The sequence below is a fragment of the Cicer arietinum genome, chromosome 8 (assembly GCF_000331145.2).
Source record: "Cicer arietinum cultivar CDC Frontier isolate Library 1 chromosome 8, Cicar.CDCFrontier_v2.0, whole genome shotgun sequence".
Classification (NCBI taxonomy): Eukaryota; Viridiplantae; Streptophyta; class Magnoliopsida; order Fabales; family Fabaceae; genus Cicer; species Cicer arietinum.
The window spans coordinates 25,537,185-25,553,531 of NC_021167.2; the positions used below are offsets into that span (position 1 = coordinate 25,537,185).

Sequence of the window (16,347 nt, forward strand, 5' to 3'; positions counted from 1 at the left end):
ATTTAGAGTACTAAAACTAGACATAAATAAAATAGAGAAACTATTTTCGTGATTCAGCTAAAAGAGTGGGATCAAAATTGCAATTAAGTCAAAAAATAACAAAAGCAACAAACAATTAGAAGAGAGTTTCTTTTACTAAAATTAAGAGAACTTTTTTTTTACTCAAATCAAAATTAAGAGAAAATTTAAGAAAAAAATATTGTTTAGTACGAGATAAAAAGAAATGATAATCTAATTTGACTAATAATCTAATTTTACAAAAGTGCTTTTAAAAATTGTTTACCATTTGTTGGTTATAAAAACTGAAAATAAAACTGTTTGGAGATGTTTTGCTTTTCAGTTTTGTATTTTAATTTTGGAAACATAGAAAATTGGCTATCGTCATAAATAGCATAACCAAAATTTTGTGCAATTTCAAATAAGACAACATAAGGACGAATGATGCTTTAGCTTTACTTTAGAATAGTTAGAGACTCGTGCAATCCAATGAGTTCAAATTTTTAGTTTAAAATATATGTTGCAGATAAAATGATTAATTAAATATTATGAATAATTAAAACATGTTATTTTAAATAGTTAATTGAATTTGATAATAATATAAATATATTTTTTCGTTTAAATATTTTGTACAAATATTAAAATAAATTATAAAATTATATTGAACCAAAAGAGAATATATTAAATAAGCATTTCAAATACAAAGTGTGTCAAAAATAAAAATAAAACAAAGATTATACAATCATGACTTGTATCAAAGTGTCACATATAGACATCATGGCAATAGGACAGGTCGCGGTAAAATTTTGTTACTAGATCTCTATATCTAACTAATTAGAGAAACTTGTTTTTTTAGCAGATGTGAAATTTAAACACTCGTATTTGTATATAATGGAGTTCGGGTTTTCCCGCTTACACTACACTCGTTCATATATATATATATATATAAAATAAATAGGCACGACACATGGCATAGAGGGATATATTTTGTCTTCTCCACCTCTACACCCAACTAATTAGGGACAATATGCATCCGTCTTCGTTTTTAGCGGGTGAAAATTTCAATTTCAATTATCGTCCGCGGCGGAATTCAGATTTTTAATAGAGATGAAATTATAATTTTTAATATTTACAAAAATATTAAGTATATTCAATATACACACATATATATATATATATAATTTAAAAATTACAATAATATTATTAGAGGGTCGGACTCGGGTGCGTGATAGATATCAACACCTCAAACCCAACCCCATCCTCGAAATTTAATTTCGGAAAAAACCTTTACCCGCACCCAATCAAATCCGATTTTTTCCACTCAAATCAAGACAGATTCAGATTAATACATGCGGGTGCGAGCTATATGGTCATTCCTATGCACAAACAGATAATGTTATATTGTTACCAACTTATAATTTATATAATCAAAACACAATACTATAAATATTGAAGTAATGCTTGTTAATAAAGTTATAGATTTATGCTACAATGAAAGATTTTATGAAAGTCATATGTTATATTAACAAATGACTTCATATTTATTTTAAAATCAGGAAACAAATTATTCTTAATAAGTGTTACAAATTTAAAATGGATTTGATTTTTCAATAATAAGTCATTGAATAGAATCTGAAAATAAATAACAAAATTAATTATTTTATTCTCTTTATTATAAGATGTATAAGAAAAAGAAGAATAAAATACATTATCATTACCTAACTAATCATGATCCAGTTGTTCGGTATTTATATAGAATAACATCAAAAAACATTATACGCCTAATTTGGTATCGATTTATTGACTTAGTGGGTAGTCCTCATGCACAAAAATACTAAATTCAATTAATTAATAATGACAACCAATGTTCTCCTGTATAGGTTTTTTTTTCTCTTTTTATTTTTTTAATTTTTATAGTTTTTATATTATAATTGTTATGATTTTTATAGTTTCTATACCACAGTAATTTTAACTAATTTTACAAGGACAAATATTTTTCTCGTGTATGATTTTAAAACAAAAGATTTGTCCTTTGTTTCGTGTTTTTTTAAAATTTATAAGTGACAAACATTTGTCTTATTTTATTTTATGTATTAATGACATATATTTATCATGAGTTTTTTTAATAAATTAATCAATGACAAATATACGTCGTTTTTTTTATATATCGATCACAAATATTAGACCTATAATTTTTTTATATTTAACGATGATAAATATTTATTATGTGGGTATTTTTAATATTTATCAGTAACAAATATTTATCTCATATATTTTTATATTTTATTGGTGACAAGTTTCTATTCCGTGTTTTTTTATATTTATCTTTGATAAATACTTTTTCCGTATTATTTTATGTATCAGTGAAAAATATTTATCTCGTATTTTTTATATATTTATCATTGACAAAAATGTGTCATGCATTTTTTAATGTACCAATAACAAATATTTGTTTCATGTTTTTGTGTGTATCAATGACAAATATTTGACTCATATAATAAGTAATATTTGGCTCATATATTTGTCTTGTTCTATTTTTATGTATTAATGATAAATATTCGTTATATGATTTTTTATATTTATCTATTATAAATATTTATCTCATATTTTTATCAATGATAAGTGTTTATCTGTAACTTTTATTTATTTATCAAATATGTGTCATGTATTTTATTACGTATCAATGACAAATATTTGTCTCATGTTATTTTATGTTTATCAGTAATAAATATGTGTCCCATTTTTTTAATATATGTACTGATGTTAAATATACATCTCGCATTTTTTATGTATTTATAACATATATTTGTCCATTGTTTTTATATCTATCAGTGATAAATATTATCACATATTTTATATATACATATGTAACAAATATTATAAGTGACAATATTTTATTTTATTTTATTTTATATTTGTCTTATTTTATTTTATGTATTAATGACATATATTTGTCATGAGTTTTTTTTAATAAATTAATCAATGACAAATATACGTCGTTTTTTTTATATATCGATCACAGATATTAGGCCCGTAATTTTTTTTATGTTTTTTGATTGTTGAATATAAATATTTTTCTCATTTTTTTATATTTATTTTGTGACAAATGTTTATCTTGTGAGTTTTTTAAAAAATTATTAGTGAAAAAATGTGTCTCGTTTTTTTATTTATTTTTTATGTATCGATAACAAATATTTGTCAAATATTTTTTATGTTTATTAATGATAAATATTTGTATTGTATTTGTTTATACTTATTAGTGATAAATAAGTGTAATGTATTTTATATGTATCAATAATCTATACGTGTCCCGTAATTTTATTTAATATTTAATAGTGATAAATATTTATCTCATGTTTTTAGATATACATATATGACAAATATTTTTTATGTGTAATTTTATGTATCAATAATAAGTATCTGTCTCATATTTTATTTATTTATCGATTATAAATATTTATCCAATGTGTTTTTTAATATTTATCTGCAAAAAAATATGTATCCATATTTTTTGTGTCGTAGACAAATTGTTGATTGGAATTTTTTATATTTATTAATAATAAATATTTATTTTATGTGTTTTTTAATATTTTTTAATGACAAATATATGTCTTATTTTTTGAATTCATAAATAACATATATTTGTCATGAATACGTGTTCTGTATCTTTTTAAGTGATAATAAAAAATATTTGTCTCATTTTTTATATTTGATAATTTTTTTATGTATAAGTGACGAATATTTGAAATGAAAAATTATAATTAAAAAATGAAATAAAAAATAATTCATTGATTAATAGATAATATAATAGATAAAGAAGTGTGTTAAAGTGGTTAATAAATAATATTATGGATAAAAGATGTATTAAACTATTATTTGATTTTGAATGGATGTCAATACATTAAATAAGAGTAGCAGAGTAAATTCAACTGTATCTTATATATATATATATATATTGGCATGTCCTCATAGTCTTGTTACACGTTCCTCTAGTTTATGTCACACTATTACTTTAATTTAATATATTATGCTTTTTTTACATCTAAATTATTCTTTTCACCAAATTTAGTTTTCAATTATTGTAATTTTATTTTTTCACTTAAAAGAGTTTTACTACGACATTCAATAAATAGCTACTATTATTATTACTTATTTTTTTATTCCTCTATTTATTTTGAATTGAGTCATTGTATTCTTGTAAACAAATATTGATATTGAGTTTTTTTTTATCAAATTATTAATACATGACTATAAAAAAGTTACTATCAATAATTAGGAGGCAAATAAATAGATTATATTGAGTTTAGATTTTACAAGAATCAAGTATGGTCAATTAAAAAAAATAAAGACTTATAAATATGCTCCAATCATAAATGCAGAGCGGAATAAAATATTTTGAGAATAATACACATAGAAAGTTCGAAAACATAAGATACATAATATTAAATAGATTGTATAATTATAAGAAGAAAAAATTAAGATTAAAGACTTAATTGTTGTTTTGGTCCACCTATTTTAAAAGTTAAAAATTTGGATTTTTCTTTAAATTTTTTGATTAAAAAATTGTGATTTAAAATATTTTGATGTGGCATACGATTTCATAATGTATAATTTTATATGCATTAATTATTTATTGATGATGTTACAAATATGAATAATTTCAAAAGTTGAAACTAAAGATTTTAAATTGTTTGATTGCAATTTCATAGGATCTTAAGCATTCAACATCGTATCATAAGTTATGTCATTTAAATTATTTTGCATTGTTGTTTCATAGTTAAAAAAAAAAATCAAATAAAAATAGGTAGATTAATTTCCCGAATTAATTAAAATAGATACATCAAAACTATAATTAAATAAAGATTAAAAGAAGCTAGATGTTTGGATAGTATATAAATGTTACTACCTCTTTCATACATATATAATACCCTATTGAGAATTTTCTTCAACCCTTTTTATAAAACTCTTTTTAAATTTACAATTGCATTAATTATTTATTTACTAACATATCTCTACTTTATTTATTCTTATATTTTATGCAATTAATAATAAGTACTATAATAAAAACTTTTTTTAAAATAATATTGGGATCTGCAACAAAAATTAATCAAAAAAATAAACAATTGTAAAGAAAAAACGAAAACGAATAATGTTCTTGAACAAACCAGAAAATCTGAAAATGGAGAACGTTTTGGATTTTTCTGCTCAAAACAGATAATGTTTTAAAACAATTTTCACAATCAAATTAAAGAAAATTAAAAAAAGGATAAGGGAAGAATAACATACAGATTTACGTGTTCAGTCTCAATCGATGAGACCTACGTCACGGACAAGCAAACAAGATTAATTTACTATTAATGATTGAACTTTACAAGATTAAGATCTTTTCAAGATTGATCTCCTAATATCTATCACTGAACCAACAATACTATCATTTCTCTCAACATTTCTTTTTCTCCCTTTAATCTTCTCTATCTGAATTTCTATGAATCACGAATTGCATATGCCTCTCTTAATTTCCAGTTGTTACTGCTACTACAATCACATTACAGCTGCTACAATATTACAACTTTATTTATAGTGTACACAAACAAGCTGCTACAATATTACAACTTTATTTATAGTGTACACGAACAAACTAATTATAACCACCTATCATAATTAACTTTGTTAAAGGTAGTTATAACAACCACTAAAACTTAACCAACTTTAGTTAGATGATTTGAGTCACATATTCAAAACTTTAATTAATTCTCTCTCTTCAAGAATTATTATGTAAAAATATCAGTTTTTAACAAATTTAATACTACAATTTACCTTTTTTAATTGTCATAATTTAATCAATAGAATCCTATATTAAAATTATATATTTAGGGAAAAAAATAATAAAACTACTAATAATGAAATTTGTTAAAAAAAGATATATTTTAAATATATTTTAAAAAAAGATATATTTAAATAAAACTACTACAAAATATATATATAAAACAAGTTTTATCTTTTTAAGTTTTTTAAATATATTTTGAAATTATTTTTACCAAACAAGTTTTTTCATGTTCTCTTCTCCAAAACAATTTTTAAAATTGAATTTACTAAACAAATATTTTCATCATTTCCTTTTTAAAAATAATTTATTAAAACTGATTTAGAAAATAAAATTTAAAAACTAAAAACCAAAACACTTTCAAACAGACCTTAGATATCTGAATAAATAATTTTTGTCCAGACATCAATTTTTCCACAAACGATTGACTTTGTATTGTTACCAGTTTTTCCGTTTTTGTTTGATAACTTATAAGTAGTGGTTCACGTTATTCAAAAAAAAAGTTATATATATATATATATATATATTCAAATTAAAAGAGTATATTGATAAAGAACAAACATATAAAAATTTGTCAAAATTAAAAAAGATGGATAAATGAACAAAATCACACTATTAAGATTAATAATATATAAATTTAAAAATATATATTAACATAAACATCAATACTAAAATTTAAGTGATATAGATATTAGATCTGGTTATTACAATTTTCTTTAAATGATTTTCTTTAGTAAAGATTTTTTTTTTATTAATTACAACAAAAGCTGATAATATATAACAAAATAAATCTAACAACAAAAATTGGATACATTGTTTGAACAAAAAGAGAACATTGTGACCAAATTCAACTAAGAAATGAATTAATTTATTTGCTTCTCTGTACAATAAGTGAATAACTAAGCTGAATTAAGAAGTGGTTTTTAGAGTATACCATCTTTTTGTTATAATTTAATTTTAAATTTTAAATAAAAAATTAGTTTGAGTAATTTATTAATAAAAGTCATTTTAAAGTTTTTTATTTATTTGTTATAATTTGTTTGTGATAAAATTTCAAAAAATAATTAAAATGATAAGCAATTTTTAGAATATCCTAGTACAAATAATTTTTGAGAGATAAAAATATTGTTTTTATTATATTAAATTTTTTAATAATAAATATATAAATTATTAAATATTAAAATTTTTTAATGTCCAAAATAATTTTTACTATTTTTTTAAAATTTTCATAATTTTTCTAAATTATAAATATAAGATCATTTTATTTAAATATATGACAAACAAATCTACTATAAAACTGGACTAAAATAATTTATTTAAAAGAATCACAAAAAATATATGGCATGCATAATTTTTTTATGAGTATAAAAGATTTAATGTTTTTTCAAAATTATAAAAAATATTAGTGTTATTTAAGATGACATGTGAAGAAATAAATATAATTTTTTAAGAATATATCTTAAAAAAATTAAAATTAAATGAATTACCCCACCAACTCCATCTAAGACACTGTTTTACTCACCCTATCATATTCCCCCTCACCTAAAAATTCATATTTTAGTGTGAAAGAATAATATCTACCCGGAAATTATGCTTATTGGATTTACTCCAAAAAAATTCAAAGTTATCATGCTTCATTTTTTCTTTTAGAAAAAACTTAAAAGATAAAACCATTTTATTCCAATTCTCCATATAGAAAAAATTAAAAGATAACTATTTTATTCCAATTCCTTTTTAGAAAAATACTAAAAGATAATCCTTTTATTCAAATTTTCAAAATTCAACTAATTTTACTATATTCTAGAATAAAAAATAAAATAAAAAAGTCCCCAAGCCTCTAGCAGTTTTCTTCATATCTTTAATTCATTATAAATAAGATCATACCAAACACTTTATCAAACACTTTCTTCTCTAGCTATTTTTCTACCACTTGCTTTTCTCATACAGTGTTCTGCTTCATTTTCAATCATGTCTTTGCTTTCAGATCTCATCAACTTCAATCTTTCAGATTCAACTGAAAAAATTATTGCTGAATACATATGGTAAGTTTTTTAAGGATCTTCTCTTGTTACATAAACCTTAAAAAAAACAGAGGATTCTGTTTTCTTTGAAACAGAGGACTCTGTTTTGTGTTCTGTTTTTGAATTTTTTTCATTAAAGAGTAACTCAAAAAAATGTAATACTTTGTGGATATATTATTCTTTTTGATTCTTAGTATATTTTTAAAAGGGCTGATTCTGTTGGAATTTTCTTCATTTTACATGTTGTTCTATCATAAATCCTTTTAGAACTATGGTTTATTTGTGGATCAAAGATATAATAAGCAAATATTTTTTTTTATTATATAGTTTTATTAAGAACAAATCTTAAAACCCTTTTCTTTGGTTGATCTATTTCATTGAATATTCCATAGAATTATCTATAATATTAAATAAATAAATAAATTTATGTACTTAATAACAGGGTTGGTGGATCTGGTATGGACCTTAGAAGCAAAGCCAGGGTAATTTTTTATTTCTTCATCACTTATTATAATCACTATTGTATTTTTTATTTTTAATATTATTATTATTATTAATATTTTTTGTGATTTTGAATAAACAGACCCTACCTGGACCAGTTAGTGACCCTTCAAAACTTCCCAAGTGGAACTATGATGGTTCTAGCACAAATCAAGCTCCAGGAAAAGATAGTGAAGTTATCCTATAGTATGATTCAATTCACCGTTATTCTAAGATTTTTATTTTTGCTAGTTATTATTTTCACAAGAAACTTATGAATCTTTTTTTTCCTTTTTGTTTGTTGTATTTATTTGGAAAAAAATAAAGCCCACAAGCTATTTTCAAGGATCCATTTAGGAGAGGCAATAATATTCTGGTAAGTTTTCCAATTTATAAATAAGTATCTTATAAATTATTATTATTATTGATTAAGAAAAATGTTCACTTTGGAAAAATAAATATATTTTTATTTTTGGAAATTTTTTCACTTTATTGTGAATTTTTTTAGGTGATTTGTGATGTTTATACCCCAGCTGGAGAACCACTCCCAACAAACAAAAGGCACAATGCTGCCAAAATTTTCAGTCACCCAGATGTTGTTGCTGAAGTGCCATGGTATGGATTTTTTTTCCTTTTAATTTGAAATCTTAGTCTTTTTAATTATTATACTTCAAAATTCTAAAAACCCTTTTTAAAAAAATTTTGTTTTTACATTTTTTGTATGTATGATTTTTTTTATAAACAAATTTTTTAGTTTTTAATATTTTGTCAGTAATTAGGATTTGAACTCTAAATCTCATTTGCAACTAATTTATAAATGAAATTGTTACTATTATATGTAATGATGAAAATATCAAAGTTTTTATTTTTTGATTGTATTAAACAGGTATGGTATTGAGCAAGAGTATACTTTGTTGCAGAAAGATATTAATTGGCCACTTGGATGGCCTATTGGTGGCTTTCCTGGACCACAGGTATGAAATTTTCCAATTTTTTTTTCTTGTCATATACTATTTGTTTTCTGTTTTTTATTCTTTTTTTCTTTTTGGATTTTGTTCCGTTTGTGTTTATCTTGCTTTGGAATTTGTTCCAATCAAATTCTTCAATCTGAAAATTTGTGTTTGTAAGAGAGAAAATAAATAATGCTAAAATTAATGTATTTATTTATTGTTTTGACTCTTTGAATATATATATATTGAAAATTGTAAGATATTAAATATACGTTAGTATTTTTCAGTTTTATTTTAGTTGTTTGATTTAAATAATGCGGTTCTTAAGAATGATTTTGCTTTTGTTATTAATTTTGTTGATTTCTATAACAAAATAAATTTTACTTTTTTAAATATTATTATTAATTACGATTAATTGAGAAATTTGATAAATTGAAATAAATAAAAGAATATTAATAGAAAAAATTTAATTAATAAGATAAAAATAATAAATGAGATGAAGAAAATAATATTAAAAAGACAAATATTTTAAATAAAAGTACAAAAATTATTTAAACAATAAACACAACTTAAAAATTGTAACTCCTCGTATATATAAGCAAAAAATTCAGATTTTTTTTTTTATTATATATAAGAACGAGGGAGCCCTACAACATTAGTCAAATTTTGCAAAAAAAAACATTGGCCTAAAAAATGGTCTTGCTCATTACAAGTAGGCAATGCAATGACAATAATTATTTTTTGCAAACATAAATTCAATTCTTATTGGACATCCATCTGATCTGACACTGAACATGCTACATTATGTTTCTCTGCAAATAGTAATTTGTACGTCCTATTTTTCCTTTTTTTTTTTTGTATTCTTTTTCTCCATTTTTCTAACTCTGTTTTCTAATAAATTCCTAAATTGAAATCTCCCTGTAATTAATGCCACTTGAAATAAGATTTGTTTCGATAAATATTATATAAATATTATATAAATATTATATAAATATTATATAAGCTCTTTTTATAATATTGATAAATTTTAAAATAATTAATATTTTTAAGTAAATAGCTTATTTATTTATATTACTTTAAAATAAATAAAATATATATTAAATTGATAAATTTTAAATTAATAAAAATAAATGAGTTATTACTTTACAATATTTTAATCATTAATTGTTAAAAAAATTTTTTAATAAAAAATGTCATATTATATCATTTTACAATTTTAATTTAATTAAACTATTAATTTTATCAACCACTCAATTAACTTAATAGTTATCAACTATAAAATATCAACTATCGGAAATTTTACTAATTAAACGGAATCTAAATATATAATTGGTTTTCCTATTTTTGTTTTATTTATCTCATATCTAAGTTTATTTGTTGTATAATTAATTAAATGTTTGTTTTGAACAGGGTCCATACTACTGTGGAATTGGTGCTGATAAAGCTTATGGTCGTGATATTGTAGATGCACATTACAAAGCTTGTCTTTATGCTGGAATTAACATTAGTGGCATCAATGGAGAGGTTATGCCTGGCCAGGTATTAACATCACAACATTAATTTTAATCATTTGTTACATTTTTACATAATGTATTTTTAATTATTTTTTTATTTTATTTTATAGTGGGAATTCCAAGTTGGCCCATCAGTTGGTATCTCAGCTGGAGATGAGATATGGGCTGCTCGTTACATACTAGAGGTAATTTAAATTTAAATTTTAACTAATTTTTTTATTTACTTTAATAGACTTCATATGATTAAGATTAATGATTGTAAATAAAAATATAAATATTGATGAAATTTTTATTTATAATATTACAGAGGATCACAGAAATAGCTGGAGTAGTTGTTTCATTTGACCCTAAGCCTATTCCGGTTAGAATGCCTTTTGACTCTTTTTAAATTTGTTGAAAACTTTTGACTTGGTTGAAGAGTTGAAAGTGAAACAACATTTTATTATCTTATTCTTTTTGTAATTTTTTTTCTTCTTATCTTTGACATTTTTTTGTTTGTGACATATTGTTACTAGGGTGATTGGAATGGAGCTGGGGCTCACACAAACTATAGGTAATAATATTTAAAAAATAAAAAAAAAATAAGATTTAATTGCACTTTTGATCTTATTTTAGCTTACTCACGAAGTACCATATTTTATTTCTCCACAATTCTGGTTCCAAAAAAAAATTTTAGTCCAAAACTTGATGAAATATCATTTTTTTAAGTCACACCACACAATTTACTATTATAGATTTCAGGTGGAATTGTTGCACCACGAGATCTTAAGACATGATGTGACTTAAATAAACGCAAAAAAATGACACTTCATTAAGTTTTGGATCAAAATTTTGTTTAAGAAATCAAAACTGGAAAGAAATCAAATGGAGCGACTATTTTTGTAATTCAACTAAAATTGAAGGACCAAATGTATAATTAAACCAAAAATTAAATTAAATATAATTACACATATTAATATCGAATTAGCATTTAAGATTGGCAGTCAAACACTTTTAATTTAAAGTATCAGTGTTACATTAGAACATTATAGTTTAAAAAAGATATTGAATTACATGCTTATACTTTGAAATGTATTATTTTTCTTATATTTGCAATGGTTATTATAGCACTAAGTCCATGAGAGAAGATGGAGGCTATGAGATAATTAAGAAAGCCATTGAAAAGCTTGGATTAAGGCATAAGGAGCACATTGCAGCTTATGGAGAAGGCAATGAGAGACGTCTCACTGGAAGACATGAAACAGCTGATATCAACACCTTCAGTTGGGTAAGTCCATTTCTTTTAAGCTAAAAATTTATTATAAAAAAAAGTAAAATAATTGGAGAAAACAATTAGGTAAGTCGAAATCAAAATGGTTAAGTAATTAGAGAAAAATCGATGTTAGTCTCCTAAATAGATTTTTTATTTTATTTAACAAATTAATCTTTCATGAACTTAAATTTTTACCATTATAATATAGCGCAACAATTATGAGAATCAATAGATAAAAAAATTATAGATTTAATTGCAGTTTTGATTCTCCTATTTTAATTGAATCACGAAAATAGTTATCTCATTTTATTTATCCTCTGTTTTGATCTTCCAAACAGAATTTTGGTCCAAAACTTATGAAATGTCATTTTTTTAAGCCATACGACATCATTTATTATCATAGATTTTAGGTATAATTGTTGCACAACGAGATCTTGAGGCATAAGCGCAAAAAAAAAAAAAAAACACTTCATCAAGTTTTAGACTAAAATTTTGTTTGAGGACCAAAACTGGAGATAAATAAAATAGAATGACTATTTTCGTGATTCAACTAAAATAAGGGGACCAAAACTGCAAATAAGCAAAAATTATATTTTTCTACGTATTTTAAAAGTGTAAATGATCCAATTTCTTAGTCTCTTGACTCGGATTTTTTTAGTTTACTAAGAAAAAAAAATCGATACCTCATTTTTTTTTTATTTTATTATGAACTTTGAATATAAAAGAATTAGTGGAAATAATTGGAATTTTTCTCATATTGGAAATAACTAATAAGTAAAAAAAAATAATGATTTTTCAATAACCAATTAGGGTTTTTGTACCTTTTAAGGATCTTAATGTTTTGGATTTGCAATTTCTTATATCTAATTTCCAAATTTTATATTATGTATTTTGAATAGGGTGTGGCAGATCGTGGAAGCTCTATTAGGGTTGGAAGAGACACAGAAAAAGATGGCAAAGGTTATTTTGAGGATAGAAGGCCAGCTTCAAATATGGATCCTTATATTGTTACTTCAATGATTGCAGAAACAACCATTCTCTGGAAAGCATAAAGTTAAAGCTATTTGCCTCTTGATTTAGACCACTTTACATATCATATGTTTAATACCACTTAGTAGTCTAGTTTATATCTATATTATATGCAAAGTGTTGTTTTATTAGTATTTGCTAAAGTGGTCTTTTTTAAGCACATAAAGTATTTTGTCCATGTATTTGGATGAGAATAATTTTATCATTGATAACAACAATTGGGTGCTCTTTTATTTTTTACTTTCAATTTCATAGATCAATAATGCAATGTTGTTTGTTTCTCCTTTTTCGTTTGCAATGTGTTGTTTCTTTTTTTTGGATAACTTTTCAATTTGTGGCTTTTTAGGGAAAGTTTGGACCATTTATATGGTCTCCACTTTCTATCGTGCTATTCATACTCTTTCTTTTTTTAAGTTCTAATTTTAATATTTAATTACATGTGAAGTTTATTTACATGTGGAATTTATTTTATAATATAAAATAAAATATAAATACACTTTTGATCTCTTTATTTTATTCAAAATTAATTTGTAGTCTTTATATTTTTTAAATAGGTATAATTTATGAGATTTTATTAGTATTCTTTTGTTTTTTATGATGTTGTTTGTTCACTAATGATGTGACATTGAATTTATGCCATTTGTTTTATTATCTTTTAGTCCACAAAGCTTTACAAATGTTTTTGTTAGTAACAACATAAGAAAAAAATTACAAAAGAAAAGAGAAGAATGTTGGACACAATATTATTTTATTTAATTAAATTGTACTAGTTCAATATCATAATATTATCGTGTATGCTACATCAAAAAACCCAATTCTAAAAATAATGGATTGTAAGTAAATTTTGAGTAAAATAAGTGGATAAAAATTCATTTAAATCAAACAATTGTTATTCGAAATTGTAAAACAATTAAAAAAATTGTTGTTTTAAAAATTTAATTAAAATTTTAGAGTTGATGGGACTAATTTTTCCCTTTGAGGGTTGGTTACTTAGTTTTTATCTTGGACTAAGCTCCTTCTATGCATAAAAAATGGGAGAACAAGTTAATATAACTAAGCAATTTAAAGAATTAAATCTCAAATTAATTTGAATTATTTAATTGTGAAAATTGTGTCATCATTGTACTTGAGAGAATTTAAATTTGAGCTCACCTCCCTAAAAAAAATAAAGCATTCTTGATGTTTAGTTTTTACTCACAATATTTAAATCAAGATTCTGGTTGAAAACTAAAAATAGGCATTGGTTGTAGAAAACAATAAGAAGAAAAATCCCACTTGCTCTTAAATTGTATTCAATGGACCACCACCAAGGTAACTTTACCTTAAGGGGAAATACAAATTCAATATGGCTTTGAAGTCTCACATTGATTATCGCAATATTGACAACAAAGCTGCAAAAGATATCTTTTATTTTTCCTTTAATGTGAAAACTGATAAAGATGAGGTGCCTAGAATATATTCCCCACAAATTAACAATTCCCTCTATCCATAATAACTCACATTTATAAATAAAAAAATAAAATAAATAAAGGGACAGTTTAGTCAATAGTCCAAACATTCTCACCGTCTCTATTATTTATGGATTTCTCGTTTCTCTACTTTTTTTAAGTTAGAAATTAGTTAGTTTTTGTTAACCAATATTACCGTTTATTTATTTTTTCTACCAATTAATCTTTGAGATACAACTCAATTAATAGTAAAAATGAACAAAGGATGACATTTGTCCAAAAATGTGACCATTTAAGTGCTTGATAAAAATAACTCGAGATAATTTAATCTGTAACCACAATTATCATTAAATCAAGTAAAAACAAATGATGTATACATCGAATTTTCTTAGTCGTCTTTAACAAAAACATAAGAGTACACTATAAGACAATTTTTTGCTACCACAAGGAATAGTTGTAGTCCAACTAAATAAAAAAATTCGGATGTATTTCTACTGCCATTTTTGTTTTTTTTTGTGTTTGCATTTTCAAATTGCGATTTTTTTCTTTTTGTTATGATTTCATTTCTTTTTCATAGACAATTATATTATATGTTAGAATGTCATATGATCTTGTCACAGTTCAAAAATAAATAAAAAATTAATTATGAAAAAAAATTGATAGAAGAACTAACTATTCATAATTAAGAAAATAACTAGTTGTATCGATTTAAACGATAAAAAAAATTTATTTACTTAAATACCTTTATTAATTATAATTAATAGAAAATTTTGATGAATTGAAATACGATAAATAAAAATAAATTAATATTAATATTATATTATATTATAAAATATTAAATAATTTAAGACAAAGAAAATTGAAAGAAAAAAAAAGGAAATTTATTGTAAGATAAAAAGAATAATTTTTTATAAAATGTTTTTATTGTATTGTTTGACACATATAGTAATTGAATACTGTTATCAGTGAAAGGAGTGCAACCGTCATTTGATTATAAGTAGCATTGAAGTGATAAAATCATTGTCGGATATTATTATATATATATAGTGGTCATGTGGTCATGTGGTGTGTCTTTGTCTATCTTTCCACCAAAGACATAGTCCCATGAGGTTAGTTTAATATGCTCCAATAAATATAGTTATTCTTTCAGATTTTGAAGATTTGTTTTTATCATCTATTGCCACTATAACACAAACTTCTACACTATGTTTTGTCTTATATGCATCTCCTCTTCTTGAAAGGAGTTCTACCTTCTTAAGGAAAAAAAATATAATTGAGATAGAGAAAAATGAAAGCATTATGAACTCTTGCTTGTTAATGGATTTGTGTTTGTGTTATGTCACAATCATGTGTGTGAGTTTATGCACTTAACTATATTTAGATGGTCTACATTTTTGAGTTTAGTATTTTAGATTTCTTTTTTAAATCTCTATTGACATCTGATTTTTTCAATGTTAGGTTTGTCAATAAGTTTATGTTTTTCTCTTTTTGTTTATTATGATGTTTACATTGTTACTCTGTACTTTTTTTTTGTTTTTTTTACCTTAATTTTATTCTAAGTAAATTTTTTAATTGAACAATGTTGCTTATTATGTTCTTTGGTTTTTTACTTAGTTCTCCAATTTTTTTATATTTATTAGATTAATACAAATGATAAACGGTAGTTGTAGAATATCAAATATCGTTTTTATTATATGATACATTTGCACTTTTTTTTTTCTTAAAAAAAAACTTAATTAGATAATTTACATAACGTGGGTCACTTGTGCAATGTATACAATTCAAATTTCTTGACAATTTTTATGCACACATATACATCCTACTAATATTTA

General features: G+C 23.0%; 1 protein-coding gene across 1 annotated transcript; it reads left to right on the forward strand.

The window, feature by feature from the left end:
• Positions 1–7,700: 7,700 nt before the first annotated feature.
• Positions 7,701–13,352, forward strand: LOC101499849 (glutamine synthetase nodule isozyme). The gene is made up of 12 exons (XM_004512714.4): positions 7,701–7,863; positions 8,285–8,324; positions 8,426–8,529; positions 8,650–8,698; positions 8,831–8,937; positions 9,209–9,296; positions 10,683–10,811; positions 10,897–10,971; positions 11,094–11,147; positions 11,302–11,339; positions 11,894–12,053; positions 12,938–13,352. Exons 1-12 carry the CDS (start codon positions 7,790–7,792, stop codon positions 13,088–13,090), a joined length of 1,071 nt encoding a protein of 356 aa, XP_004512771.1. The 5' UTR covers positions 7,701–7,789; the 3' UTR covers positions 13,091–13,352.
• Positions 13,353–16,347: the final 2,995 nt, after the last annotated feature.

Excerpts from the sequence above, each read along its gene's own strand:
- LOC101499849 (XM_004512714.4), top strand. The coding sequence starts at position 7,790 with ATGTCTTTGCTTTCAGATCTCATCAACTTCAATCTTTCAGATTCAACT. Across the intron at positions 8,325-8,425 it reads ACCTTAGAAGCAAAGCCAGG|ACCCTACCTGGACCAGTTAG; the intron begins GTAATTTTTTAT and ends TTGAATAAACAG. Across the intron at positions 10,972-11,093 it reads CTGCTCGTTACATACTAGAG|AGGATCACAGAAATAGCTGG; the intron begins GTAATTTAAATT and ends ATAATATTACAG.